General features: G+C 46.0%; 1 protein-coding gene across 1 annotated transcript in view; it reads left to right on the top strand.

Annotated features, from left to right (window-relative positions):
• Positions 1-4,447: 4,447 nt before the first annotated feature.
• Positions 4,448-27,628, top strand: part of LOC122938430 (PAX-interacting protein 1-like) — a 47,780-nt gene continuing 24,599 nt past the window's right edge. The window contains exons 1-8 of the mRNA XM_044293931.1: positions 4,448-4,747; positions 10,662-10,796; positions 16,104-16,147; positions 17,784-17,847; positions 21,367-21,480; positions 21,568-22,224; positions 25,096-26,647; positions 27,222-27,316. Coding sequence (XP_044149866.1) covers positions 4,667-4,747; positions 10,662-10,796; positions 16,104-16,147; positions 17,784-17,847; positions 21,367-21,480; positions 21,568-22,224; positions 25,096-26,647; positions 27,222-27,316 — 2,742 coding nt within the window. The 5' untranslated portion in view covers positions 4,448-4,666. The remainder of the gene's footprint in view (positions 4,748-10,661; positions 10,797-16,103; positions 16,148-17,783; positions 17,848-21,366; positions 21,481-21,567; positions 22,225-25,095; positions 26,648-27,221; positions 27,317-27,628) is intronic.

Below are 27,628 nucleotides of genomic sequence, written 5' to 3'. Positions count from 1 at the left end.
CTATTGTGGGACTTCCCCATAGGGCTTCTATTTGATGAAAAACCTCCTGGTTCAGACACAAATTGGCTTGACTGAACCTGTGTCTGCTGAGAAAGTCCGCCTGGAGATTTTCTGAGCTCTTCAAATGAACCGCGCAAAGAGAGAGCTTTTCCCTGTATTAGCAGGAAGATTCTGGATGCTAGTTGCATTAGTTGGGGGGATCTTGTTCCCCCTTGTTTGTTTATTTAGGCTACCACCGAGGCGTTGTCGGATAAGATCCTGACATGTCGCTGGGGCAAAGATGGGAGACTTTCCTTCAGTGCACACAGGACCGCCCTTAATTCCCTGCCATTTTGGGACTGAGTACTCTGGGATTTTGACCAAGGGCCTTGGAAAAAACCCAAAACTGAATGGGCCCCCCATCCCCAAGGGCTTGCGTCGGTGGTCATTATCAAGGGATCGTTTCTCAACCACTCCACCCCCTGACTGAGGTTCTGAATATTTAGCCACCAGGCTAGGGACCAGGTTACTGACCTTGGGATTACAATCTTGCGGTCCAGTGACAACAACCCTCGTCCCATCTGGACAAAATGTGACACCGAGTGGCGGAAGGAGGTGGACCAATTTAAGGATCTGGAAGTTCCTGTTTCCTGTCCGGAGGGGGGAGGATCTCTCACAGGTGCTGTCATGGGGCGTAATGGAAAAACAAAGTTACCTTTTTTTTGCGGACCCACTGAAATTAATGGTTCCATATACGGAACTGAAAAAAACAGCCGCAAAATGGAAAATAAAAATGTTCATGTGCAAGTGGCCTAAGTAAGTGGCTCAGTGATAGAAAACAGAGGGTGGTTATTAATGGTACACACTCCGATTGGGTCACTGTCACTAGTGGAGTACCTCAGGGGTCAGTATTGGGCCCCATCCTCTTCAATATACTTATTAATGATCTTGTTGAAAGCTTGTACAGTAAAATACACAATTTTTGCAAATTACACTATATTGTAAAAAGTAATTAACACAGAAGGACAGAACACTATACAACCCACAGACCTAGATCTTCACAGTTCTCTAAAGGGCTCATTCAGATGGCCATACGAATGGGTCCACAATTTTGCGGACCGAATGCAGACCCATTTTTTTTCTATAGGGCCGCAAAAGATGTGGATAGCACACTGTGCACATGGTTCCGTAGAAAAGAGAGCATGTCCTAAATAGGCTTCTTCTATTCTAGTTGCAGCCAGGTGCGGTCCACAACTTGCAGAACGCATATGGTCGATATCTGTGTTCTGCAGATACACAAAACACTACAGTCTTTTGAATGAGCCCCAAGTGTAAGGTCACACAGCTAACAGCTTCCACTGGTTCAGTAATGCTAAATCTACAACCAAAAAGGTTTTCCTAGGGACTTTAATGTCAAAAAGTTCAACTTTTTCAGAGTGTAAAATGGTGAAGGTTATTTCAGTGTTACTTCTTGGAAGCAGATTTGATTGTGGGTTTCATAAAAGTAAATGTAGAGAAACCTCAACCAAATACTCTTCTAAAACCACCTCAGAAATCTGCAAAGAAAAGTGACCTATTTGAAAAATAAAATAAAAAACAAACAAAAAAAAAAAACATTATGGTCACCAGGGGTCTCACTTCCAAAGTTGCAGTCCACTGCCTATTGTCAGGCAAGATCTGTTCCTAGTAACATACTAAGGACACTTTCACACTAGCGTTATTCTTTTCCGGCACCGAGTTCCGTCCTAGGGGCTCTATACCGGAAAATAACTGATCAGGCATATCCCCATGCATTCTGAATGGAGAGCAATCTGTTCAGGATGCATCAGGAAGTCTTCAGTTCAGTCTTTTTGACTGATCAGTATAGAGCAGTGATGGTGAACCTTTTAGAGACTGAGTGCCTAAACTGCAACCCAAAACCTAATTATTTATCACAAAGTGCCAACACAGCAATTTACCCTGAATACTACAGTCCAGTATAGTATATCTTCCATGTACTTTATTATTTAGCTATAATAGCCTGCCTACATTCAGTGTGCTGTCTGTGCTGTCATAGTGCGTCCTGCGCTGAATGAATTGCAGGAAAAGTCTAAGGCATATTGGTACACCATAAACTTTTTCCAGGGTGCGGGTGCCCACAGAGAGGGCTCTGAGTGCCGCCTCTGGCACCCGTGCCATAGGTTCGCCATCGCTGGTATAGATAATAAAAACAGCATGCTGATCCGGCCAGGAAAAAAAAAAAATGTGAAAAATATAAATGCTGGATCCATTTTGCTGGATGACACTGGTATTTCTCAGACTGATCAGTCTTACAAATGCCATCAGTTGGCATACATTTTGCCAGATCCAGCAGGCAGCTCCAGTGACGGAACTGCTTGCCGGATCACTCTCCCGCAAGTGTGAAAGTAGCTTAAGAGCACAGCAGCGAGGTGGGGGCATGTCAGAGCTATCAGAGATGCTGAGCCTGATAAAAAACTGCCTTTCTGTAAGCGCGACCTCCAGAGCTGAAAAACATGGTGGGAAGTAAGGCAAAGGACATCACAGCAATACAGTACTGACAGATTCCACAGAAGGGTGATGCTCCCTGCTTGTGAGAGATATGCATCTAATTGTGTAACGGAAACAGGGAACGATATAGCCGAAAAAGACATTAGGGAAGCACAAAAAAAAAAAAAAAATTCCTTCACAGGTATGTTTGTATAAAGAAGCACAGCCATTAAGCAAACTTTTCTGAAAGCTCAGGTAAACATTAAAACCCAACACAGGCCTGATTATTAAGGGGATAAAAACTAAACCATTAAACGCAGCACACCATGTTCTTGTATCCTGCAGAGTCCAGAGGGGGGGAATTATATATCTATGGTGAACAGATGCCACTATATGGCTACAGTCCAAGTCATGCATTTAACGTACACGTTAAACGGATTGGAGAAATATGCGAGCCCATCCTTCGTGCCAGCAGACATTATTAACCTTTTTATTTCTCCCAACAGCTCCATAGACCGAACAAGCCATTACAACTAATGAACGGTACTAGGAAATGTATTTATGATAAACTCATATTTAAGTATTTTCTAAGGCCTCTTTCACACTTGCGTTGTCCGGATCCGGAAAAACGCAAGTGAACTGAAAGCATTTGAAGACGGATCCGTCTTCAAAATGCGTTCAGTGTTACTATGGCAGCCAGGACGCTATTAAAGTCCTGGTTGCCATAGTAGTAGTGGGGAGCGGTATACTTACAGTCCGTGCGGCTACCGGGGCGCTCCAGAATGACGTGCCATGCAATCACATCATCCATGCGCTTGGGGCGCCCTGACGTCACTGAAACGCCCCGGGAGCCACACGGACTGTAAGTATACTGCTCCCCACTACACTTTACCATGGCTGCCAGGACTTTAACGTCCCGGCAGCCATGGTAACCATTCATAAAAAGCTAAACGTCGGATCCGGCAATGCGCCGAAACGACGTTTAGCTTAAGGCCGGATCCGGATCAATGCCTTTCAATGGGCATTCATTCCGGATCCGGCCTTGCGGCAAGTGTTCAGGATTTTTGGCCGGAGCAAAAAGCGCAGCATGCTGAGGTATTTTCCCGGCCAAAAAACGTTCCGGTCCTGAACTGAAGACATCCTGAACGGATTTCTCTCCATTCAGAATGCATTAGGATAAAACTGATCAGGATTCTTCCGGCATAGAGCCCCGACGACGGAACTCTATGCCGGAAGAAAAGAAAGCAGGTGTGAAAGAGCCCTTAAACTCCCAGAGAACCCTTGCAGCAACCATTCTCTTCTCCCCCCCCTTAGTGCCTGCATCTAAGCCGTGCTTGGAGACCCCGTAGTCACCCATTCTGGCCAGTGTTTTGCCATCTGGCTTTCTTCCTGTCAGGATTCATTATTGTTCAGGATGAAAAATGTCATAAAAAAAGTAATCCGCATCCCCACAATATTTCCCAGACTTCCACCATCTGGACCTAGTGGTTATCAAAAAAGAAAAAACACTTGAAGCACCCAGTAGTCAGAACAGCAACAACCATCTGTCTGTGTCAACACGTGCTAATATTTCCCGTGGAGAAAGCAGCCAGACATGTGAACAGCGGCTTCAATAACGCAAACAAATAAAAAAAAAAAAATATATATAAATATATATATATATATATATATATATGTAAAAACATAAATAAACGACAGTCAAGCTCCTCGTCTCCACCGACTTCCAGCAGCGCTCGCCGCCGAGTGAGGTAATCGCGCGCCAGTGACCTCTTATAAAGGCGCCTTCCCCGCGCTGCTTTTTGTTTATAGGACAGCCGCCCAGGCCACGCCCTCTCCTCAGAATGTACCAACATGCTCTGAGGAGGGGGGTTTCACACGATTAAGCAAACCATAAACCCATTTCACAACCTCTGATATAGATCATTTTTAATATAAGTGAGTAAAGTAAGGCAGGCCGGAGAGTAGGATGTGAAGCGGCGGTTCCAAGTCAATGTGCAGCCCACATACGTACTGCCCGCAAAGCGGCCACCCCTAGGCAGGGATAGCTGGTGCCGCGGCGCGATCTCCGCATCTTGGTGACGGTGTGGAGCCTTCCCCTGACCCCCTCATTGATTCCCGCCTGAAAGTGACCGGTGAGGGGAATGTAATACACGTTACCCGCAGGAGACCAGGCTAAAGACCCCCTTCTGCCTCCGCCGTCATGGCGGACACCGAGCTGAAAGTTCCGGAGGACATGTTCAAGGATGTGAAGTTTTACCTCGTGGGGGACCTGGATCCTCAGGTAGACAGATCGGGGGACCACACCGCGTGCGGGGCTCCAGGCAGGAGTGGGCAGGGCCGGTGTGTGACCCGGAGGGCTGCCTGCCACTCGCGCCCGTTTCCCGGCCTGTTGTGTCTCAGCTGCGGTCACTACTCCCGTTATGGGATGTTTAGTGGCTGCCACATAGTGATCCTGATGAGAGATGCGGCGCGGATGACGCAGGGCGTGCACTTCCTGCTAAATAGTGAGCCCTTGAGTGCAGAAGTTGATTGAGTCTCCTGGACTTGAAGTGATGGCAGCAGATGATGGGTGTTATTGTGCCCAGCTAGTTGCACCATGCATGTCTCTGGTTACCTTGCAAGGACAAAGTGGATGAGTTTCATCTCATCTCAGACATTGAGGGCTTATTGCCATACACCTGTGGGATCTGCTCCTATCTCCAGAATGGCATCCCCAAAGCAGAGGAGACCTCATGTGCAGCCCCCCCCCCCCCCATTCACTTCAATGGGAGTCTGGAAAAATAGCGGAGTGAGCGCGCGCAGCTAGTCTGAGAAGTCCCTGGTAGTGAATGGAGCGCGCATCGTGCAGGCTCAGCCACCGCTCCATTCGTTTCTATGGGACTGATAGAAATGGCTGAGCATACGCACAACAGTTTTCAAAACTCCCTAGAAGTAAATGGAGGGGGATGCTGTGCTTGTGCAGCGTCTGCTCCTTTAACTCGGGGGGCTGCGCTTGTGCAGCATGCGCTCCTTTACCTCGGGGGGCTGCGCTTGTGCAGCATGCGCTCCTTTACCTCGGGGGGCTGCGCTTGCAGAGAGACTGAGAGAGGGGCCTAGCGGAGCATCCGCTGCAGTTCTCGAAAGTCCTTCTGTTATGAGAAGAACTTTGGCTGGTGCACCAGAGCTTGTCACATGAAAGTGCTCAGCGGGTACAGGTCTATCCGCTGCTGTCACCAGGGAAAGCCAAACTTAACACCTTTAGGCCCCTTTCACACGGGTGAGATTTCTGCGCGGGTGCGATGCGTGAGGTGAACGCATTGCACCCGCACTGAATCCTGACCCATTCATTTCTATGGGGCTGTGCACATGATCGGTGATTTTCACGCATCACTTGTGCGTTGTGTGAAAATTGCATCATGCTCTATATTGTGCGTTTTTCATGCAACACAGGCCCCATAGAAGTGAATGGGGCTGCGTGAAAATCGCAAGCAAGTGCGGATGCGGTGCGATTTTCATGCACAGTTGCTAGGAGGTGATCGGGCTGGGGATCCGATCAATATTAATAATAGCATTCTTAATACAGAATGCATAGTACAATAGGGCTGGAGGGGTTAAAAAAAAATCCACTTAATCCACTTGCTCGCGCAGCCCGGCTTCTCTTCTGTCTTCATCTTTGCTGTGCACAGGAAAAGGACCTGTGGTGACGTCAGTGCGCTCATCACATGGTCTGTCACATAATCCATCACCATGGTGATGGATCATGTGATGAGCGCAGTGATGTCATCAAAGGTCCTATCCCTACTGCACAGCAAAGAAGAAGACAGAAGAGATGCCGGCTGCGCGAACAAGTGGATTAAGGTGAGTTAAATTATTTTTTTCTATTTTTTTTTAACCCCTCCAGCCCTATTGAACTTATAAAGGGAAAATAATACAATCTACAGAACACCGTTTCCCAAGCCCGTTCAGGTTTGGGTACCAAACATGCCGATTTTTCTCGCGTGCGTGCAAAACGCATTACAATGTTTTGCACTTGCGCTGAAAAATCGTGCATGTTCCTGCAACGCACCCGCATCTTTTCCCGCAACGCCCGTGTGAAACCAGCCTTAAGTTTTCTGGGACTTAACGGTGTTGTTCTGAGAAGACAAATAAGGGGGTCATTTATTAAGACCAGTGTTTTAGACGCTAGTCTTAATAACCCCTATAGCTGTCAGTGGATCCGCCGGCGTTATGAAGAGGCGGCTTACATTTAGACCGTTTTCTACACCAAAAACAGGAGTGGAAAATGATGAATGAGATGGGCTTGCCGGCCCCCGCCTCGCTCCCCTTTTTTTTTAGACCTGGCCTGATCAGGGAAAACTTGCAGATTGGGGCACAACTTTGCGCCAGAAATATGCCTAATATTGGTGTATTTCTGGATAGTAAATGACCCCCTAAATGTCTGGGGCCCCTGCTGATCACAAGAACATGATCAGGGAGATCAGAGTAACCCTTGCATGCCTTGGCCAGATTTACAGACGCAGTCGAGTCGGCTGTGGTACTGTGCTTCTGTGACATCCTTAAAAGTGGATGGGAGCCACTGAAGCCACGTAGGCTGTTTCCATCACTCTGGCCACACAAGCCTCTCAGGATTATTCCAATCTAAGCCATGTTTGGGTGAGTTAGGAATAACCCTTTAATTTTCCTTTCTTCTGCATGTAGCATTACGTGCAATCTGTACACCACGTAATGTGTCGGTCTGCCACACTCTTAGTGAGCGGGGTCCTGAGTGAGACCGTTGGGGTTCATGCACACGTCTATAGCCTGTTTTGCGGATTGGCAAAACACGGATACCAGCCTTGTTTGTTAGGCTTCTTTCACACATCCAGCAGAGATCTCAATACCGGAATTGAACAGATCCATTTTGCACATCGAGATTCATGCCTTCCATTAGGATGCGGTTGTGTGAAACCAAAACGGAAATAAACAGATCCGTCACTAAATACAATGAAAGTCAATGGGTCAATCCGTAATAAGGACAAGGACAGGACATGTTCAGTTTTTTTGCGGACCCACACAAAATGCAGATCGTATGCGGACTAAAACAATGGTCGTGTGCGTGAGCCCTTATCCATATTTCCTATTAGTGTTGTCTTAAAGTGGTTATCCGAGGCTTGAAATAACCCCCCATATGCCCAGGCCCCTCACACTGATTCTACTTACCTGGCTGCCTGCACCGCTCCTGATCCCCGCACGGCCGCAGCTGCTTCTCCCCGTGCGTGGATGAATGCATCCGGTGGGGGGGCTAATGGCAGACAGGTCCTATCAGGGTGAATAGGACTTCACACTCTCCCTGCTGCCCTGTGCATAGTGCACACACAGCAGCAGGGAGCTGACCATGGCAGCCAGGGCTTCATGGTAACCGATCGGAGCCCCAGGATTACACTGCTGGGGCTCCGATTAGAAGCTGCCACTGCCACCAATGAGGAGGGGACCCTGTGGCCACTGCCAACAATGAATATAATAATGTGCGGAGGGGGGGCGCCTGTGGTTATATGATTATAATATTGGGGGGGCGCACTGTGCCACCAATGAATGTAATTAACACATTCATTTAGGCTCCATTCACACGTCCGCAACGTGTTTTTCAGATCCGCAAAACACCGACAGCGGCAATGTGCGTTCCACATTTTGCGGACCGCACGTTGCCAGCACTAATAGAATAGGACATGTTCTATTTTTTTGCGGAGCAGAAGTGCCGATCCGCAATTCCGTGTCCGGGCAGCACATCATGCTGCCCCATAGAAATGAATAGGTCCGCAATTCGGAACGAAATTGCGGACGTGTGAATGGAGCCTTAAATGAGTTTAGTTTATGCCTGAATACAAACACAGGCTGTGAGTGCCGGCCATATCCCATACCCGGCCTCTATGACTGTGCTCTGCGATCCGCCTCGACAAACACTCAGGTGCCACACCTGAGGGGTTAATTGCGCACCTGATGGGTGAATGTCATGTAAGACGCTGGCTTTGGTTATACGTTCTCTGCTCTGAAGGGAATTGATTGACAGATGGTTCTTCCCATTTTTCCCCATCTGAAGCCAGCCTGGCGATCACTCCAGGCCGCCGTTCAGCTGCCATCAGCTCTGTGCAACCCTTCAAATGTATTGTTACATGGCACCCATTCAACCATGTAATACAGAGAGCAGCAACTTGCTTGGCTATTCTATGAACGCCCATAGAAGTGCATGGAGCATGCTAGTAGCTGTAGTTCCACAGCCGCTGGAGTGCCGGACCTACTGATGTAATGCCTGTTCGGATCGGGTCCAACAGATTGGTAAACGTTCTTTGCCGTAGCTTCTTCCATCAGTGGTGGCCCAGTCATGTGACACTCTTTACACCCTGATATTCAGTAAGCAGTCACATACGTGTGCTAATTCGGCACAGGACACATCCATGTGATAAGTTAATAGGACTAGAATTAGAATCATTACAGTAACTGCATAACTGTGTATTTTCATGGCTGCCTGTCTCTTAGTGATGTCATATTGTTAATAACGTTTAGTGTAAAAAAAAAAAAAAAAAGGACATGATGTTGAGGAGCTGCTGCAGGTAGTCATACTGTATATACTATGTATGTTCTGCTCCTCAGTACACTACTGTTTATCTGTTTGATACCTGGGCCCTTAACTGAAAGCCAGGTCACATGATACTTATGGTCCATTCACCCGTCAGTATTTTTTTTCCAGAGTTTTGTTCCCTTTTTTGCAGATCCGTGTTTCCGCAAAAACCTTCAGTTTTTGCCAATTGTACATTTGCGTCTGTTCTGGAAGGAGGCATATATGTGGCTATTTCCTGGAAACAGATCAGCAATTGCAGATGACCTATTGGTGCATTCCTCATGTCATCCGCATTTTTGTGGACCCAATGACTACAATGGGACTGCGTACCGCATTTTGCGGACAATAGTAGGGCAAGCTCAGTTTTTTTGTGGCTCAGCATAACGATACAACGGGGCCATTGAAATGAATGGGTCAGCATTCCGTTCTGCAAATTTGCAGTAACGGATCTGGATTACAAAATACTGACGTGTAAATGGACCCTTATCTCCCAGGTGCCCGTAGTAGTAGTACCCATACAGTGCCCCCATTAGTAATATTGTCCCACAGTAGTAATAAAGCCCACCATAATGCGCCCGGTAATAATAATTCACCCTTTATTAACCCCACCCTGTAGTAGTAGAGTAAACCATAATGCCCCCTAAATCATTATGTCCACCTATATTGCCCCCTATAGTAGTAGTAAAGTCCACCATAATGCCTCCAGAAGTATTAGAGGCCACTAGGCCTGAAGCGTATCAGAGGACGGCACAGCCAGCACAATGACCTCATCACAAGGGAAGCTAGGGACGCAGGCCGGAAGACAGCGGCATGGAAGCATTTTTTATGATCTTTGGATCCTTGCTCCTTGTTGTTGGGCCACTATATGGGGGTCATTATTATAACTAGGGGGCACTATGGGAACTCTATAAAGGTTTGTTTTTCTCTACTGGGACACATTGTGGGGGCATTTTACTACTGGGAGCACTACAGGCAGGTATCGTTACTTCTGGGGCGTCATTACTACTAGGAGGACGCTTTAGGGAGCATTAGTACTGTTTGAGGGCACTATAATGGGACATATTTACTTCTGGGGCACACTGTGTGGGCTCGAATACTACTGGAGGCATTATGGTGGACTTTATTACTACTATAGGGGGCATTAATAATAGTGGCCTGTAGCCTTCGAGAGTGAACGGCAGGACAGGGAGACATGCCTTCAACTGTATCACTGTCCTCATGATGCAGTTGAATATCGAGAGACCCTAGCTAGCAGCAGCAAAACTTTGCTGGATACCAGGGTAGTCCTACATGTTTTGTATTCCTGCTGTTAAGGTCCTTTTACATCTGTCTGTATTGGGCACTGATCAACCATGCAACATGTCACTCAGTGCTCGTTTAACCCTTTAATGACCTATGATGTAAATATCCCAGGTTGCAGCGGAGTGTATGGCGCAGGCTCTGGAGCTGAACCCGCCATAGACACAGCATGCTGGCTGTGCTATACAGCCGACATCCTCCTGCAACAGCCGGAATCAGATAACTCTGATCCTGGCCGTTTAACCCCTCAGATGCTGCAGTCAGTAGCGTTCTGTATCTTGGTGTTGGTTACTGTGATGCATTAATAAGTTTTATATTACAGGTCGTACAACTGCTGAAAGCTGGAAAAGCTAAAGAAGTCTCCTATAATGCATTGGCTACACACATCATCGCAGAAGATGGTGACAATCCTGAGGTTGGAGAGGCTCGAGAGGTCTTTGATCTTCCTATTGTGAAGGTAGGTGACATCAACAGTTCACCATTAAAGGGGTTGTGTCCACCACAGTGACCTCGGATATCTCCGGCAGTCCCCTGGAGAATGAATGGCGATCAGTGGAACCTGACCCCCGTTCTCGGGATCGCTGGAGTCAGACCTCCTGCGATCAGTTAGTTATCCCCTATCCTGCAAACTTGCCACAACTTCCGTAAAGGGCTGTGTACAACTTGTTTTATCTTTAAAGATGGTTTAATACCTTTCTGACTGTTTTGAACCCATTCCTTCAGTTGCATGCTGATGCGTCTTCTTTTTGACATGTCACATGTTTGTCATGTATGGCGCTAGAAGGATTGTCCAGGCGCACTGCTTAGCGGTGTCTCGGACATGCTCAGTCCAGGTGCGGTCGTGTATCGTCACATGCTCAGTGATGAAAGGGGTTGGCCTCTTTGTAATGAAATTTTGGAAGTGTCATAAACCAATGTGTAATGGCCTGTGCAACTCTGAAAAGGGCCATTCCATTTGGTGACACACTTGCTGAAGGTCCCACTACTCATGGGCTCCTTGTGTAAACGCTTGGCATGTCGGCCACTGCATTCGTAGTAATGTGATTCCCCCAGTGCCAGCGTCACCACCACCGGGGAGGCGATCACATGGGTGAATCGCATGACTGCTAACAACCTGGGAGATATGGGCACAGTGGCCACCATGTCAAGGGACCCAAAGGCCGATAGAGGGTTCAGCATGTGTGCTGCCATAAGAAATGACCCGTTTCTGGTTTATGACATTTCTGAATTTTAGGCCTGTCCATGTCATCAGTGTGACTGGAAAGAGGATGGATTTATATGACGGTTACCGGAATCTACCGACTGGTACTTTCATGCAGACAGTTGACTGCTTAGTGCTTGGGTGACGTCCACGTGGGATGCATTTTTTGGCAGTAAATCTGCCACAGATTATTAGCAGATCCTCTCCCAAATTTTTCAAGGAATGGGCGGCAAGATCTGCGTGAGTTGCATGTGGATTTTGCTGCAGATTTTCTGTGGGTATCATCCTCAGCATTGCAATCCATGGTGGAAAACTGCAACATAAATTGAAGTGCTGCGAATTTATAATCCGCACTGCATATCACGTTATCCAGATTCTTTGCGGACATTGCTGCTACTGTGAAATGCTGCAGATTTTCTGCACAGAAATCTGTTGCGGAAAGTCTGCAGCATTTTTGTCCAAGTCCAAGAAAATTAAGGTCTCAAATACCCATTTATATTAGTGCACATTCTCCAATTAACAGCCGCCTAAAGGCTGCACCTCCTCTAGTGCTAAGAGAGGCCATTGAGATAAGTTACAATGTCTGCTGTATACATTGAGGAAAGACTCTTTTAGGGTCTGTATGGCTGGAGGTACCCTTTAATGTGAGTGGATAAACTCTGGCTGTGCACTGAGCTGTCGGCAGACCTGTTGTACGGTTTCTGTGCCATGTGCTTATATTCCCTAGCACCAATAAATGCTCTTTTATATCTGACCGGCTCTTGTATTGCTGTTACACAGTGAACCGTGCCGCTGGCTTTACTCTCATTTCCAGACAGATTAATTTTCCAGAAAATATATCAAAGCTTTGCTCTAACTATCCCATTGCGCAGGAATGTGCTCTTGCAGTACGTGCAGTATCATGATATTACTGGACAGCACAGCGCAACATTTGGTTTAAAGGGTCACTAACTTTTCAAAAGACTTTTAATATATTATCAAAAATTTAGATCAGTGGGGTCTGCGCACTGAGTCTTCCACAATCCTCTAGAACGTGTGGAGAGAAGCCTGCGGATATCACGCTCTCATGTCCCCTCCTGTCACAAGAATGTTGTCCCCATACCCTGTGAAGCCTCCTGAAACAAACAGGGCAGCCAGTCGGACATGCGCTCATCCGCTCTATTCATTTCTATGGTAGTTCCGGAGATAGCCAAGATCTCCCATAAAAATCAATGGATCAGATCACCACAAGCCGGACCGGCTGCTCCGTTAATTTTAGGGGGACTCCACCATGGTACAGTTTCCTCATTCTCGTTATCGATGGGGGTCTCAACAGTAGGACCTCATTAATTTAGTTATCCCCTATCCGGTGGGGGCCCCCGCTGATCAGAAAATACGATTTTTTCTTTTTTTTTCTTATTTTTTTCTCTGATCGGCGTGGGTCCGACACACAGGACCCCTGCCAATTGCCTGTATGAGAAGGCATCGGGGCTGGCAGTAGTTTTGCGGCCTTCTCTCTACTCACCAAGCACAATGCCATACATTGTATAGCGGCTCTGCTTGGTATTCTAGCTCAGCCTCATTCACTTCAATAGGGCTGAACTGCTCCTAGGCCCTGTGACTGATGAGGGAAAGCTGCGAGAAGCCCTCAGTACTACTGTAAGGCCCGTTCATACTTCAGTTATTTCCATCAGTTATTGTGAGCCAAAACCAGTAGTGAAGTCTCCGCAGAGATCAGGTATGGTGGGAAGGTCTGCACCTGCTCTGTGGTTTTGACCAACACCTGGTTTTGGTTCACAATAACTGACCAAATAACCGAAGTGTGAACTGGGCCTAAGCGCTGCTGCCTCCTCGAACAGCTGATCAGCGGGGGTCCCGGGTTTTGGACCCCCACCAATCAGATACTGATGACCTTTCCCATAGAACAGGACATCAGTTCAAAATCCTCAGAAAACCTCTTTAACTTACCAGAATACTCCTTTCACTTTCTCAATCTTGTCATCATTGTTGCCAGAGAGAGACCGCCTGTAGTGATTCAATTACAGGATCCCAAATTTTACTAATTAATGCAATGCACTTTTGTGGGCATCTTCATCTAGTCCAGTGGTGGCGAACCTATGGCAGAGGTGGCACTCGGAGCCCTCACTGTGGGCACCCGCACCCTGGAACAAGTCTGTGGTGTACCAATATGCCTTAGACTCTTCCTGCCATTCATCAGCGCAGGGCGGGCTATGAACAGCACAGGCAGCACAGTGAATGTAGGCAGGCTATTATAGCTAAGTGATAAAGTACATGGAGGATATACTATTAGACTGTATTGTGCCGTGTTGGTACTTTGCGATACATGTGGGTTTTGGGGTTACAGTTTGGCCACTGGTTTGCCATTTACTGATCTATGGAGATCAATAGAGCTATTATGCTGTTATCTAAATTTTGTACCTACTATTATAATGAGGGTTAAAATGCAGATACTGTCTTCCCCTCACAGCAGCTGTAAACTGACAATGGGAAACCTATTTATATGGGGGTTCTCATCATTTGTGCTGACTGCCACACAAGCACTGTGTTTTGTATTTCATTTCAAGTGATATAGTACTGCCGAAATGAAACCAAATAGCAGCCAGAATTCTAAGAAAACAAATAGCATTCTATGAATATTACGTTTGTGATGGAAGGGTCAACGGAACCTGTCAACCAGCCACCCCCATGTAGTGGTACTGCTAGGGAACAGGCCTGTCAGAAGTGGCGCGTTAGCATTGCGAGGAACTTCCATTACAGCACGCTCTGAATGTTCTGTAAATTACTAGAGGAGAGTCCTGGGCATAGCGCCCTGCTTCACTGCCCATGTGTCAGGTCCTGCTGTATCCCGGCCTGTGGAACATCAATGGAATCAGGACTGCGTGACTCCTCAGGAGACCAGGACTCCCCACATGACCCTCCCGGCTAATTTACTTACAGCACATGCCGTAATTAGAAGTTTTGTTATATACATAATGCACTTTGACACAGGCCCATTTACAAAAATAAAATAAAAATCGTATCTACATTTTCAAGGTTTGCAGCTCCATATGACATTTCAAGCCTTTATTTGTTCTAATTTGGATGATTATGGCTTACAGCTTATGAAACCCCAAAGTCACAATCTTAGAAAATTAGATTATTGTGAAAAGATTTAATATTCTAGACTGAAAGTGTCACACTCTAGTCAGCTAATTAATCCATACCCCCTGAGCAAAGGGTTCCTGAGCCTTTAAATTGTCTCTCAGTCTGGTTCAGTAGGAATCACAATCATGGGAAATCTGCTGACCTGACAGTTGTGCAGAAAACCATCATTGACAACCTCTATAAGGAGGGAAAGCCTCAAAAGTAATTGCAAAAGAAGTTGGATGTTCCCAAAGTGCTGTACGAAAGCACATTAATATAAAGTTATGTGGAAGAGACAAGTGTGGAAGACAAAGGTGCACCAGGAGCAGGGATGACCGCAGCCTGGGGAGGATTGTCAGGAAAAGGCCATTCAAAAGTGTTGGGGACTTTCACAAGGAGTGGACTGAGGCTGGAGTTAGTGCATCAAGAGCCACCACAGACAGACGGATCCTGGACATGGGCTACAAATGTTGTATTCCTCTTGTCAAGCCTCTCCTGTAGCGTCTTACCTGGGCTAAAGAAACTGGTCTGTTGCTCAGTGGTACAAAGTCCTCTTTTCTGATGAGAGCAACTTTTGCATCTCATTTGGAAACCAAGGACCCAGAGTCTGGAGGAAGAATGGAGAGGCACACAATGCAAGATGCCTGAAGTCCAGTGTGAAGTTTCCACAGTCTGTGTTGATTTGGGGAGCCAAGTCATCTGCTGGTGTTGGTCCACTGTGCTTCATTAAGTCCAGAGTCAATGCAGCAGTCTTCCAGGAGATCTTGAGGGCCCTTCCATGATTCCTTCCACAGACTAGCTTTATGGAGATGGTGACTTCATTTTCCTGCATGACTTGGCACCTGCCCACACTGCCAAAACCTGGTTCATTGACCATGGGATTACTGCGCCTGACCTGAACCCCATAGAGACTCTATGGGGCGTTGCCAAGAGAAAGATAAGACATGAGACCGAACAATGCTGAAGAGCTGAAGGCTGCTATTGAAGCATCCTGGTCTTTCATAACACCTTAGCAGTGCCATAGGCTGATGGCATCCATGCCACGCCACATTGAGGTGCCCAAACCAAGTACTGAGTACATATGCATGATTATATTTTTCATAGGTCCTACATTTTTCTATGTAACATCCTTTTGTATTCATTTCATGTAATATTCTAATTTTCTGAGATTGTGACTTTGTAGTTTCATAAGCTGTAAGCCATAATCATCCGAATTGTAAAAAATAAAGGCTTAAAATATCTCGCTTTGCATGTAATGAGTCTATCACATATATTGGTTTCACCTTTTACGTTGCATTACTGAAATAAATGAACTTTGCACGATATTCTAACTTTTCGAGTTTCACCTGTATTTATAGCTACAATTTCCTTAATGCTTGTGTGATCCACAGTTTGTATCCTGCAAGAAAACTAATGAAATTTTTTCCTCCTATCTTACAGCCCTCCTGGGTCACATTATCAGTTCGATGTGGCGCTCGTCTACCGTATCCTTTGAATTACTGTTTTAAGTAGATTTTTACAGTACTTTTGTTCTTTTGGTTTCTTTTACCCTTTGAAAGTTTGTCATTTACGCTTCCTACCATTAACAAAATGTTACTTTTCAGGAGCCAGTCGGTGAATCTAGTTAAGACCCGTTATAGCGTTTTTTTTCTCATGAAGTCTTATCAAACGAAATTTGGGGCAGCGATTGGATTAATTGCTTCAGGTCTGGCTTCTCTAAGGCTCTGTGCGCAGCGCGTTTGAGCTCAGTTTGTGGCGTATACCGGGTAAGCTTCCAGCATATACGTCAAACGTATCCGTAGGGCCCCGTTCACCCAACAGAGTCCTTTCAGTCTCCTTTGATCAGGTATTTTTTGTACACAATATCCCAGGAAACTATGATTTCTATGCAAAGGCATTCACAAAAAAAGTATTCCATGCGGTATACATTTTTTATTTTTTTGCAATGGTAATCCATACAGTGGCCTATGTTGATGCCTTATGATGGCATATGATGTGCGCTGGGCAGTATTCTTGATGGAAGGCTTATGTGGACCCACAGCAATTCGCCACAAAACCACAAAAAGGTCCTCTCAGGAAGCAAATAATACATTTCAATGGATCCAGGAGCCCAGGTGTAACAAAGACCTCGTAGATCCAGGAGTAGTGGCGTAGGCAGGGTGTGTATTAAAAAGTAAAAAATGAGCACATAAGGCTATAATTAGGGCTGAGCGCATGGGGTCGTATTCTTTTAAAAATTGCCATACCTTTTAATATGGGCTCCATCCAACTGTAAAATGTATGGCCTCCACTGAGGTCTTTCAGCAAATATGGTGAGACTGACTTTGTCTCGCCTCTATCACGTGTCCCTTTGTTTATTCACATAAATTACTGTATCAAAATAATAAGCTGAACTCTGCATCGTTAACGAGGCACAAAGCCAAGTTCGGCTTAGTATTTTGATACAGCAATTTGTGCAAATAAATGAAGTGACACCTGATAGAGGCGAGACGAAGTCAGTCTTGCGATATTGGCTGAAACATCAGAGACCTCCACAGAGGCCATACATTTTACAGTCAGATGGAGCTCATATTTTTAATAAAGTTTTTAAGCGAATCTGGTTCGGATACAGAAGTCCGAACCCAACCTGCTCAACCCCAGCTATAATATATCAGTGTGGGTACAGCAAGGGCATGTTCAAGCGCCTTTACTTTCATATAGATTGCGGCACATATTCTGCAAAGAAATCTATGTCCATTTGTTTTCAATGGGAATTCATGTCGCTGTTCATACAGGTGCGGATTTAAAAATCCGTCGATAAGTGACATGCCACTTATTGAAGCGGGCACCGCGGCGGACTACAACACTCAGAGCAGCTGCTTAATCTATGTGTGGATTTGCCACATGTGAACTGCAAATCTGTTTGATGCAGATATTTCATATGGAAAACCAGCTGTCTGACACGATAGTGACTGCAGACAAGATGGTCCTAAGCTGATAAACATTTGAACATGTGGATGTCGGCTTGTACTTAGGAGGTACCTCCGTTCTGCACGCAAAAATAAATGGGGATTCTGTAGGATCTGTGCTTTTTTTATTCCCCCTAATTTACCATGTTTATTCCTTAATCCAAATAATCAGTGAAAATGGATTTTCTCCAGAATCAGGACAAATATTTTTTGGTGTTACTGCTTGTCTTTCACAGGTACGTATGTTGATTTATTAACTCGTGTAAGCCCTTTGTAGTTTTAAAGGGGTTGTCAAAACCCTTACCGCTCCCTTGCCGACACTGCCCTGGTTTCCCACTCGTGTCTGCTCAACGTGCTCCATCGATGACCCGTCCAGACAACATCGGACTGCTACAGCCCGCCACTGGCTGTTGCGATGACTTATTGACACCGTTAGTGATTACATGTCGATGCATCATCGCTGGAGTCGGTGATCAGAGACTGGTAAAACAGGAGAGTACTACGGTGAACTCTGCGTTGTGCCGTCCTTCTGTGATTTCTACTGGGAATGTATTAATGATTTGCCGTGTGGATGTTAGCAGTTGAGGGTGTGTCCCCTACACACTTTGATGCTGGGTTCTCACATTTCGGCTTCAGTGCATTATTATAATTTATTTTTTGTCATGGCAGCAGAACAGCAGAGTTTTGCCATATAAGGCCGAATGCACACGGCCGTGAGCGGTCCGTGGAACCACGGCCTGGATTCCTGCTGAGAGCAGGAGCACACGGCGTCATGGGTTGCTATGATGCCGTGCGCTCCCTGCTGCCACCGCAGTACAGTAATACACTGGTATAGATCATACCAGTGTATTACTGTACTGTGGTGGCAGCAGGAAGCGCACGGCGTCATAGCAACCCATGACGCCGTGCGCTCCTGCTCTCAGCAGGAATCCAGGTCGCGGCTCCACGGACCACTCACGGCCGTGTGCATTCAGCCTAATTCTGATAAACTACACCAAAAAGTGCACCGCAGACAACATGTGAACACAGCTTGATGCTGTCCAATCGGAACAGGGACACACTCCTTTAATAAGGGGGATTTGTTCATAGATATTCAAGTGAAATGGTAGTACAGGACAAGACGCATTATTGATTGATTAATTACAAGATGCATTTCTATTTGTGTTAAAAAAATAAGATATATTATACTTTCTTTCAAAAGCATCAGGTGCTTCCTTTCATTCCCAGCACTGCAGTGTGGATTAGTCAGGTAGCTGCTTGTAAAGGACGTTTGTCTGTCTGTAGTTTATATTCACTAGTCCATAGTCTATGGCAGGATTCAGCAACCTTCAGCACTCCACCTGCTGTGAAACTACAACTCCCAGCATGCACACTTGCTTGGCTGTTTTTGTAAGGCCCCTTTCACACGAGCAAGTTTTTCAAGTGGGTGCAATGCGTGACGTGAACGCATAGCACCCGCACTGAATCCTGACCCATTCATTTCAATGGGTCTGTGTACATGAGCGTTGTTTTTCGCGCCTCAGTTCTGCGTTGTGTGAAAATCCCAGCCTGTTTTTTTCACGCAGCCCTGGCCCCAAAGAAGTGAATTGGGCTGCATGAAAACCGCATTGCATCCGGAAGCAGGTGTGATGCATTTTTCACTGATGGTTGCTAGGGGATGTTGTTTGTAAACCTTCAGTTTTTTATCACGTGCGTGAAAAATGCATCAAAACGCATTGCACCCGCGCAGAAAAAGCTGAATGCAATCGCAGACAAAACTGACTGAACTTGCTTGCAAAATGGTGCGAGTTTTACTGAACGCATCTGGACCTAATCCGTCACGCTCGTGTGAAAGGGGCTTAACTCCCAAAGAAGTGAAAGGAGGATTCTGGGAGTTGTAGTTTCAGAACAGCTGTAGTGCCGGAGGTTGCTGATCCCTGGTCTATGGCGAGTGCTTTACACCACCACTACGGCCCACTGGGGAGGCGTTTGTCCTGGTAGCATCTGGGGCCGAGGCTAATAATGTAGTCGCTCCTGTAACTCTTGTCTGCTAAATCTCGTCTCAAGCTGAATTTTATTTACCGATATACAGACTATCTGGAAAGTCACTATAAAGTGTCAATGCAGGTGGTTTGGGTGAAATGTCTTCAGTGTTGAGCTTTCGATTGCACTTGTTATGCATCTGTCATTTTAAACAGAAGGTGTACTCCCTAGCCTTCTAGCTGTAAACCAGGGCTTGCAGGAATCTGTGATTGGCCGGGTAGTTGTCTTTCCTGTCGACAAATCGGCATCATATCCATGTGGTACAGATCTGCCATAGACAGATTCACAATGACTCAGAAAATCCATATCTGGAAGTGGCATTACTGCTGTGAATTGGCGTCATTGTGATTCACTGGAAGTCATCCATGGCTTTTCCATGTGCAGTCCGTGGCAATAATGAATGATGAACGTCCTGTGGATTTTTTTTTTTTCCTAGAACAATTGAAGGGGTTATAAACTGGTGCAGATACATTGCCTGTTGGCTGGAATTTAGGGTTGAGCGTTAAAACGGTGTCAACGATATACTGCAGTATTAAGAAATGTCGATATCGCGGTTTCCAAATAACCGCGGTATTTGGTGACGTCGTATGCGTGCTGACCGCCCCTGCATCGTGCATATGCGTACCATACATGTTACATCCTGCAGTGGCCGCCCCCTCCTCGCTCCCATATTCAAGTCTCCGCCCACTGGCCGAGCACAGGAGTGAGGCGCACAAAGTCAGTCAGCAGTCCGTGTCCAAGCCAAAGTGGGGGGAAGAGGAGTGAGACCCTAACGGCCCGGAGGTTATACTGTCTGTCTATGTCTTCTACGGCCATGGCCCTGCCTGCAGGCTGCACTGCACATGGTGGTGGCACTTGATCAACTATAATGTCTCCCTGTTGCCTCCATACAGGAGCAACAAGAAGACATTACTGTATGGGGGCCACAAGACATTATTATACTGATGGCGGAGGGGTTACAAATTGTTGTCCCATACAGTATGTCTCCTGGTGGCCCCATGCAGTATAGTGACTCTTGTGGTCCACTGCCTGCCGAGCGGCCAGCCCATACAGTATTTAATGTCTCCTTGTGGTCCCCATACAGTATAATATGTCCTTGTGGCCCTCCTATAGTATAATATCTCCTTGTGGCTGCCCCCATACAGTATAACGTCTCCTTGTGGCCCCAGGTGGTTTTTTTCCCTCTAAATGGGTATTTATCGTGATATATATCATCGCGATAAATTTCTTAATATCGTTATTGTGGGAATATGTTTGATATCGCCCAACCCTGATTTGGATTGTGCTAAGTCTTTTCTGCCTCTTTGTCTATGAGAAGGACATATAGGGCTAGTTTCAGACCAGCATGTTCAGTCTCAAACTTGCTCCATGTGGGAGCGTTATTTCATGACCTGAACTCTGCTCCTGTGATAGGACCTCACGCAGTATAGTCATTTATAATGCTGTGTGTCCCTGCCTGACATTAGCTGTAATGAACTGTACTCGGTCAGTACAATTCAGTACAGCCAATATCGGGCAGGGACACACAGCATTATAAATCACTATACTGCGTGAGGTCCTATCACTGGAGCAGAGTTCAGGTCATGAAATAATGCTCCCACATGGGGCAAGTTTTCCAGAGTGAACATGCTTGTCTGAACCTAGCCTAAGTAATCAAGGGGAACGATTGAGATCACGCAAATGAGTTTTCATCTCAGTTGATGGTTTTTTCTTTCCTTCCTCTAATTAATTAGGTTTCACCTGATGATAGAAATGCTCTTTGGGCAATGATAACATTTTATGGTGGTGACTGTCAGCTGAGTCTCAATAAGAAGTGCACTCATCTAATTGTTCCTGAGCCAAAAGGGGTAAGAGCCATCTGACATTTTAGAATTTTGATCCATCTATCTGATTATCAAATTTTTTACGTTGCGGTGTGATTCTCCTTTTTACAGACCAAGTATGAATATGCCTATCAACGAGGGAACATAAAAATTGTTACCCCTGACTGGGTGGTAGACTGCGTATCTGAGAAGACCAAGAAAGATGAAGACGTTTTTCACCCACGTCTTATAGTCTATGAGGAGGAGGAGGAGGAGGAAGAAGACGAGGAGGAGGAGGAGGAAGATGAGGAAGAAAGGGACTCCCAAAATGCAAGTGCTGATGAAGATAGATACTCCTCCAAATCTAGTCCAGTTACATCACGGGAGGGATCTCCTTTGCCTAATCAAGAGTCTTCACCAAAGCGCATCACTGCACAAAAGGTTAAAGAGGAGCTGATGTTCGATGACTCTGATGACTCTTCATCGGAAAAGCAAGAGAGAAATTTGAACTGGACCCCAGCGGAGATGCCGCAGATGAGTACAGCAAAGAGAAGACTGCCTCAGGGCAAGGATTCCGGGCTAATTAATTTATGTGCTAATGTTCCACCAGTACCGGGGAGTATTTTACCACCTGAAGCCCGAAGCGGTTTGCTCTCATCGGTGCCTGGAACCACAGGTTCAGAAAGGTCAGATATTATGGCTTTTCGCAGTCCAGCAACAAGGACACTTCGAAACATCACAAATAGCGCTGATATACAGCAGATTAATAGACCTTCAAATGTTGCCCACGTAAGTAGTGTTGATTGTTGTCATTTGCTTGTTTAAAAATGTTGTTCCTTGAAGACTGTCCCTGGAGGCTGACTCTGTGATCAGCTGTTGTCGCAGAAGAAGGCTTTGTCTGGCCATTCGTTTTCCTTGGAAAACATTGGAAATGTAACATTACATGTTAGGGCTCTTTCACACCTGCGTTCTTTTCTTCCGCATAGAGTTCCGTCGTCGGGGCTCTATGCCGGAAGAATCCTGATCAGTTTTATCCTAATGCATTCTGAATGGAGAGAAATCCGTTCAGGATGCATCAGGATGTCTTCAGTTCCGGAACGGAAAGTTTTTTGGCCGGAGAAAATACCGCAGCATGCTGCGCTTTTTGCTCCGGCAAAAAATCCTGAAGACTTGCCGTAAGGCCGGATCCGGAATTAATGCCCATTGAAAGGCATTGATCTGGATCCGGCCTTAAGCTAAAAGTCGTTTTGGCGCATTGTCGGATGCGACGTTTAGCTTTTTCTCAGCTAAAGTCCTGTTTGCCATGGTAAAGTGTAGTGGGGAGCGGGGGAGCAGTATACTTACAATCCGTGCGGCTCCCGGGGCGCTCCAGAGTGATGTCAGGGCGCCCCAAGCGCATGGATCACGTGATCGCATGGCACGTCATCCATGCGCATGGTGCGCTCTGACGTCACTCTGGAGCGCCCCGGGAGCCGCGCGGACTGTAAGTATACCGCTCCCCGCTCCTACTATGTCAACCAGGACTTTAATAGTGTCCTGGGTGCCATAGTAACACTGAAAGCATTTTGAAGACGGATCCGTTTTCAAATGCTTTCAGTACACTTGCGTTTTTCCGGATCCGGCGTGTAATTCCGGCAAGTGGAGTACACGCCGGATCCGGACAACGCAAGTGTGAAAGAGGCCTAAGTCATTTAAGTGAATTGCTGTCAATATAATTGGTAGATGGACTGGGGGACTTTGTGAGAGCAATGTGGCCATGGCAGTTTATTAGCAGGTGGTGGCAGTGGGATGATAGAAACAGTGACCATGCCCAGGTTGCAGCTCCACTGTATCTGTAACAAGGCAGACGGCGACAACCTCCAGTTAATGAATTGGGAAGAGAAGGTTTGAAGAGAGAGGCTCCACACGTATATATTGTACACAAGGATTTCCGAGCATTGTGAAGTTTTTGCACAACCCGGGGGCCATATGCGGCCCTCGATACTATTCCGTGCGACATATCCCCCCCCCAATCATCATATGATGACAGACATGTATGTCTATGTCTTGTGGCTGCTCACATGTATCTTTCATATATTCTGTCATTAGATGGGAGTACTAGAAGTGTAATTAGACATTTATTATATGTACAGCAGGCTGGATTTCCAGCCTGCATTTGTGGGAGGGGCATAGGGTACTTATCCTGCCGCACGGCCTCCCCAAGGTGTCGGCATCGCGTGGTGCCCCACCCTACCCTCCCTCATTTCCAGTCTCGCTCCAAGCTCAGACTCCTTGGGTTAGCCCCCTTTTCTGGCTTACCCGCGTTACATGGCTAAAGGCACACCACTAGCCAAGTTAGGTCCAACCGTGTCCAGTTCTCTACCTTCGTCCAGCGCTCCCCCGGAGCCTTGACCACAAATACTGTATGTTCCATATTCCATAAACATAGTATTTCAGTTGTTAATACCCCTTTAAGTTTTTTTTTTTTATCTTCGGCCCTTGGAATTGGTTTAGGCCAGAAAAGGTTGTGCACCCCCTGCTTTAAAGGGAATCTGTTACCACATTATTGGACTGTCGTCTGCATGAGTAGTTGTATTGAGGACGTGAGTCCAGATCTCTCAAAGCTGTGCTGAACTAAATTGTCAGGACTGCTGAGTGCATGCACAATATGTTAGTAAAGCACAGTCTGATATAAAATAAATGGAGCTGCACTGCGCGTGCTTATCCTGCCGCTCTATCTATCTATATATATATATATATCTATATAATATGTGTGTGTGTGTGTGTGTAAGGGTCAGTTGCTTATTCCCTTTCCTGTGGATAGAGGAAACATTCATTTTGTGGCACTGTCCACAAAATATTTTTTGTTGGCAACCTATTGGCTTCATTTTTAGTTTATGGACAGTATAGCAGCAGAGGCGGTGCCATGTTAGAACATTTTGAGTGTAAAGAGGGCTGCTAATTGTCTTCTGCATTGGCACACCTTGATATCACTTGGGGTACTTTCACACTTGTGGCAGAGTCATCAGGCAATCTGCATGCAAATGGACAGCATTTGTAGACTGATCCGGATGCGGATCAGTCTCACAAATGCATTGCAAGAACGGATCCGTCTGTCCGTTTGTCATGCGGACAAACGGATCAGTTTCTATTGTTTTAACATTTTTTTTTAAAGGTCTGCGCATGTGCAGATCGGAAGGATAGATCCGGCATTGCGTTTTTTTTCTTTATGCCGGATCCAGCACTAATACATTCTTATGGAAAAAAAAAGATCCGGCATTCAGGCAAGTGTTCAGTTTTTTGGGCCGGAGATAAAACCGTAGCATGCTGCGGTATTATCTTCGTCCTGAAAAGTCAAAAGGACTGAACTGGAGATATCCTGATGCATCCTGAACGGATTGCTCTCCATTCAGAATGCATTAGGATAAAACTGATCAGTTATTTTCCGGTATTGAGCCCCGAGGATGGAAGTCTATGCTGGAAAAGAAAAACGCTAGTGTGAAAGTACCCTAACCTTCTCTTCTTTGTAGACGCCCATGTAAAAAGATGAGGAAAATGTATATTTATTTTGCTAGCAACCTAGATACTACTTGGATAAGAATAATGTGAATGTGTATGTATCTCAGCATGCTTCCCCTCAACTTTTTTATTGATTGATTTATTTATTTTTTCCTTTTTTAGCTTTTACAAACACTTTCTGCTTCCACCAAAAATTTAGAACAACAAGGCAGCCATCCCCAGCAAGGACATCCAAACTCAGTCTTGTTTAATCAAATGAAATCCGTACCACAGGAGGCTCAGCAAATGTTACAGCAGCAGCCTTCCCACCAGACCCAGCAGCAGCAGCAGCACCACCCTCTTGTGCAGCTTCAGCCTCAACAACTTATGCAGTTGCAGCAACAACAAATCACCCAACAAGCTTTTCCGCAGCATCAGTTTTCACAAGTAAACCAACAGCACCATTTCACCCAGCTGCCGTTCTCACAGCAGCAGATACTTCGCCCACAGCAGCAAACCATGCAACACTTCCAGCAGCAGCATGCACTTCAGCAGCAACTCCAGCAGCTTCAACAGCAGCAGCACCTTCAGCAGCAACAGACACTACAGCAAACCCTTCAGCAGCAGAATATACAACAAATCCTTCAGCGGCAGCAAACGCCCGCACAGCAACAGACGCTACAGCAGCAGCAGCAAACAATTCAGACATCTATACAGCAGCAGCAGAACATACAGAAAACCCTTCAGCCCAATATACAGCAGCAGACCCTTCCGCAACAAAATCCAGGCTTGCAGCAGAACCTTCAACAAAGCATTCAGCAGCTTCAGCAACAGCAGATACAACATTTAACATTGCAGCAAAAGCAGCAGCTACAGCAGCATGCTCTTCAGCAACAGCAAATTCAGCCTCACCCACAATTACACACACTGCAGCAGCAGCAAATCCAGACCCAGACTCTGCAACAACAGCAAATTCAGCCGCAGACAATTCAGCAGCAGATTCAGCCAACATCCATACAACAACAGCAACATCAAATGCAGGCACAATCTCTACAGCAGCAGCAAATCCAAGCACAGTCACTACAGCAGCAGCAAATCCAGGCACAGACCCAGCAGCATCATGTACAACCACAGGCCCTTCAACAGCAACATCAAGTGCAGGCACAGACACTTCAGCAACACCAAATGCAACCGCATAATATTCAGATTCAACATCAAATTCAGAATGCGACTCATCAACAGCATCAGATCCCATCGCAAATGATACAACAGCAAACTCTCACTCAGCAACAACAGCAGACTCTTCAGCTTCAGCAGCAGCAAATGAAACAGCAGCAAATCCAACAGCAAACTCTGCTCCAACAGCAGCAAATTCAGCAGCAGCAGCAGATTCAACAAGCTGGTCTTCAGCAGCAACAAATGCCGCAATCCCAGCCGTCTCAGATTCAGCAACCATCTCTACAACAGTCACAAGTGACAATGCAACAGTCACAGGTTCAACAGGCGACCCTTCAGCAGCCTCCACTCCAAGCCCAACAGACTCAGCAGCAAAAACACAACCTTCAGCAGATACAACAACAAATCCAACAGCAGCACCTTCAGCGCTTACAGCAGCGACAAATGCAAAATCAGACACAGCAGCAACTGGGACAAATACAGCAGGTACCGGCACAAACACCCAGTCAACAGCCACCGCAATCGCAGCAGCTTCATGGACATGACCCTTCACTGGAGAGTAAGTTTATGAAGTCTTTTTCTGTAATTGTTAGTAAAAAGGATTCTCCTGTTATTCATACCTGCCTGCAGAGGTCCACCATAGATAACCTGTATATAGCCATCATAATCGCTAATTACTTATAATGTTGAATTAAAACCGAAGACTGTATTTAACAGGGCTGTCTTAAAAACGTCCGAAGGGCAGTATTGGAAGCGCACATCCTTTATGTGTTGTGCGCATATTCAGTACTGCGGGGATCTGTGTGCTGTATAGCAGCTGCAATGTATGGAAGGTAAATGTTAAAGAAATGGAGTACAGACTCTCCTCCAGAGACCAGCAAGTGACAGGAGAGATGCATACAGAGCTTGACGTGTTTGTGTAGTGGTGCTGTCCCATCTTATTTAGGCCTCTAGAGGCGCAAAGGAATCCTTATTGTGTGTCCAACATGTAATGATAATGAAATGACTCTGCTTATATTGCCCCAGTCGCCACAGCAAAGCGGACAAGTGACTTGCAGAACTTGGGAAATGTCAGCTTTTTGTCTGTGATTACTGTCTTGTGATGACACATTTCCTTTGATTTGATCTTTCAGTTCCTGAAGACTACTTTTTGATGGGTTGTGTGTTTGCAATTGCCGATTATCCAGAACAAATGTCTGATAAACAACTGTTGGCAACCTGGAAACGGGTAGGTTTCATGTGATCCTTCGAATTCTTGTCTCTGGTTTTACCAGTTTGTGATAGTATGCCCTATTTTTATTATTTGTTTTTGCAGTGCTCCTCTTTTGCACCCGTTTTCTAACTTTTTCCTGTTTGAGACCAGGCAGCACACAGATTATTGTTACATTGAATTTAAAGGGGTTTCCCACCAATATGAAGTATAGAACAGCCACTAAGATATATCACAACTATAAGAGGTTGTGTGACTTCAGTAAGTGGCATTTATCATGTACAGAAAGTTAATACAAGCCACTTACTAATATATTGTTATTATCCATAT

This window comes from Bufo gargarizans, chromosome 5 (genome assembly GCF_014858855.1).
Source record: "Bufo gargarizans isolate SCDJY-AF-19 chromosome 5, ASM1485885v1, whole genome shotgun sequence".
NCBI lineage: Eukaryota > Metazoa > Chordata > Amphibia > Anura > Bufonidae > Bufo > Bufo gargarizans.
This window is presented reverse-complemented; position numbering and strand designations above follow the sequence as displayed.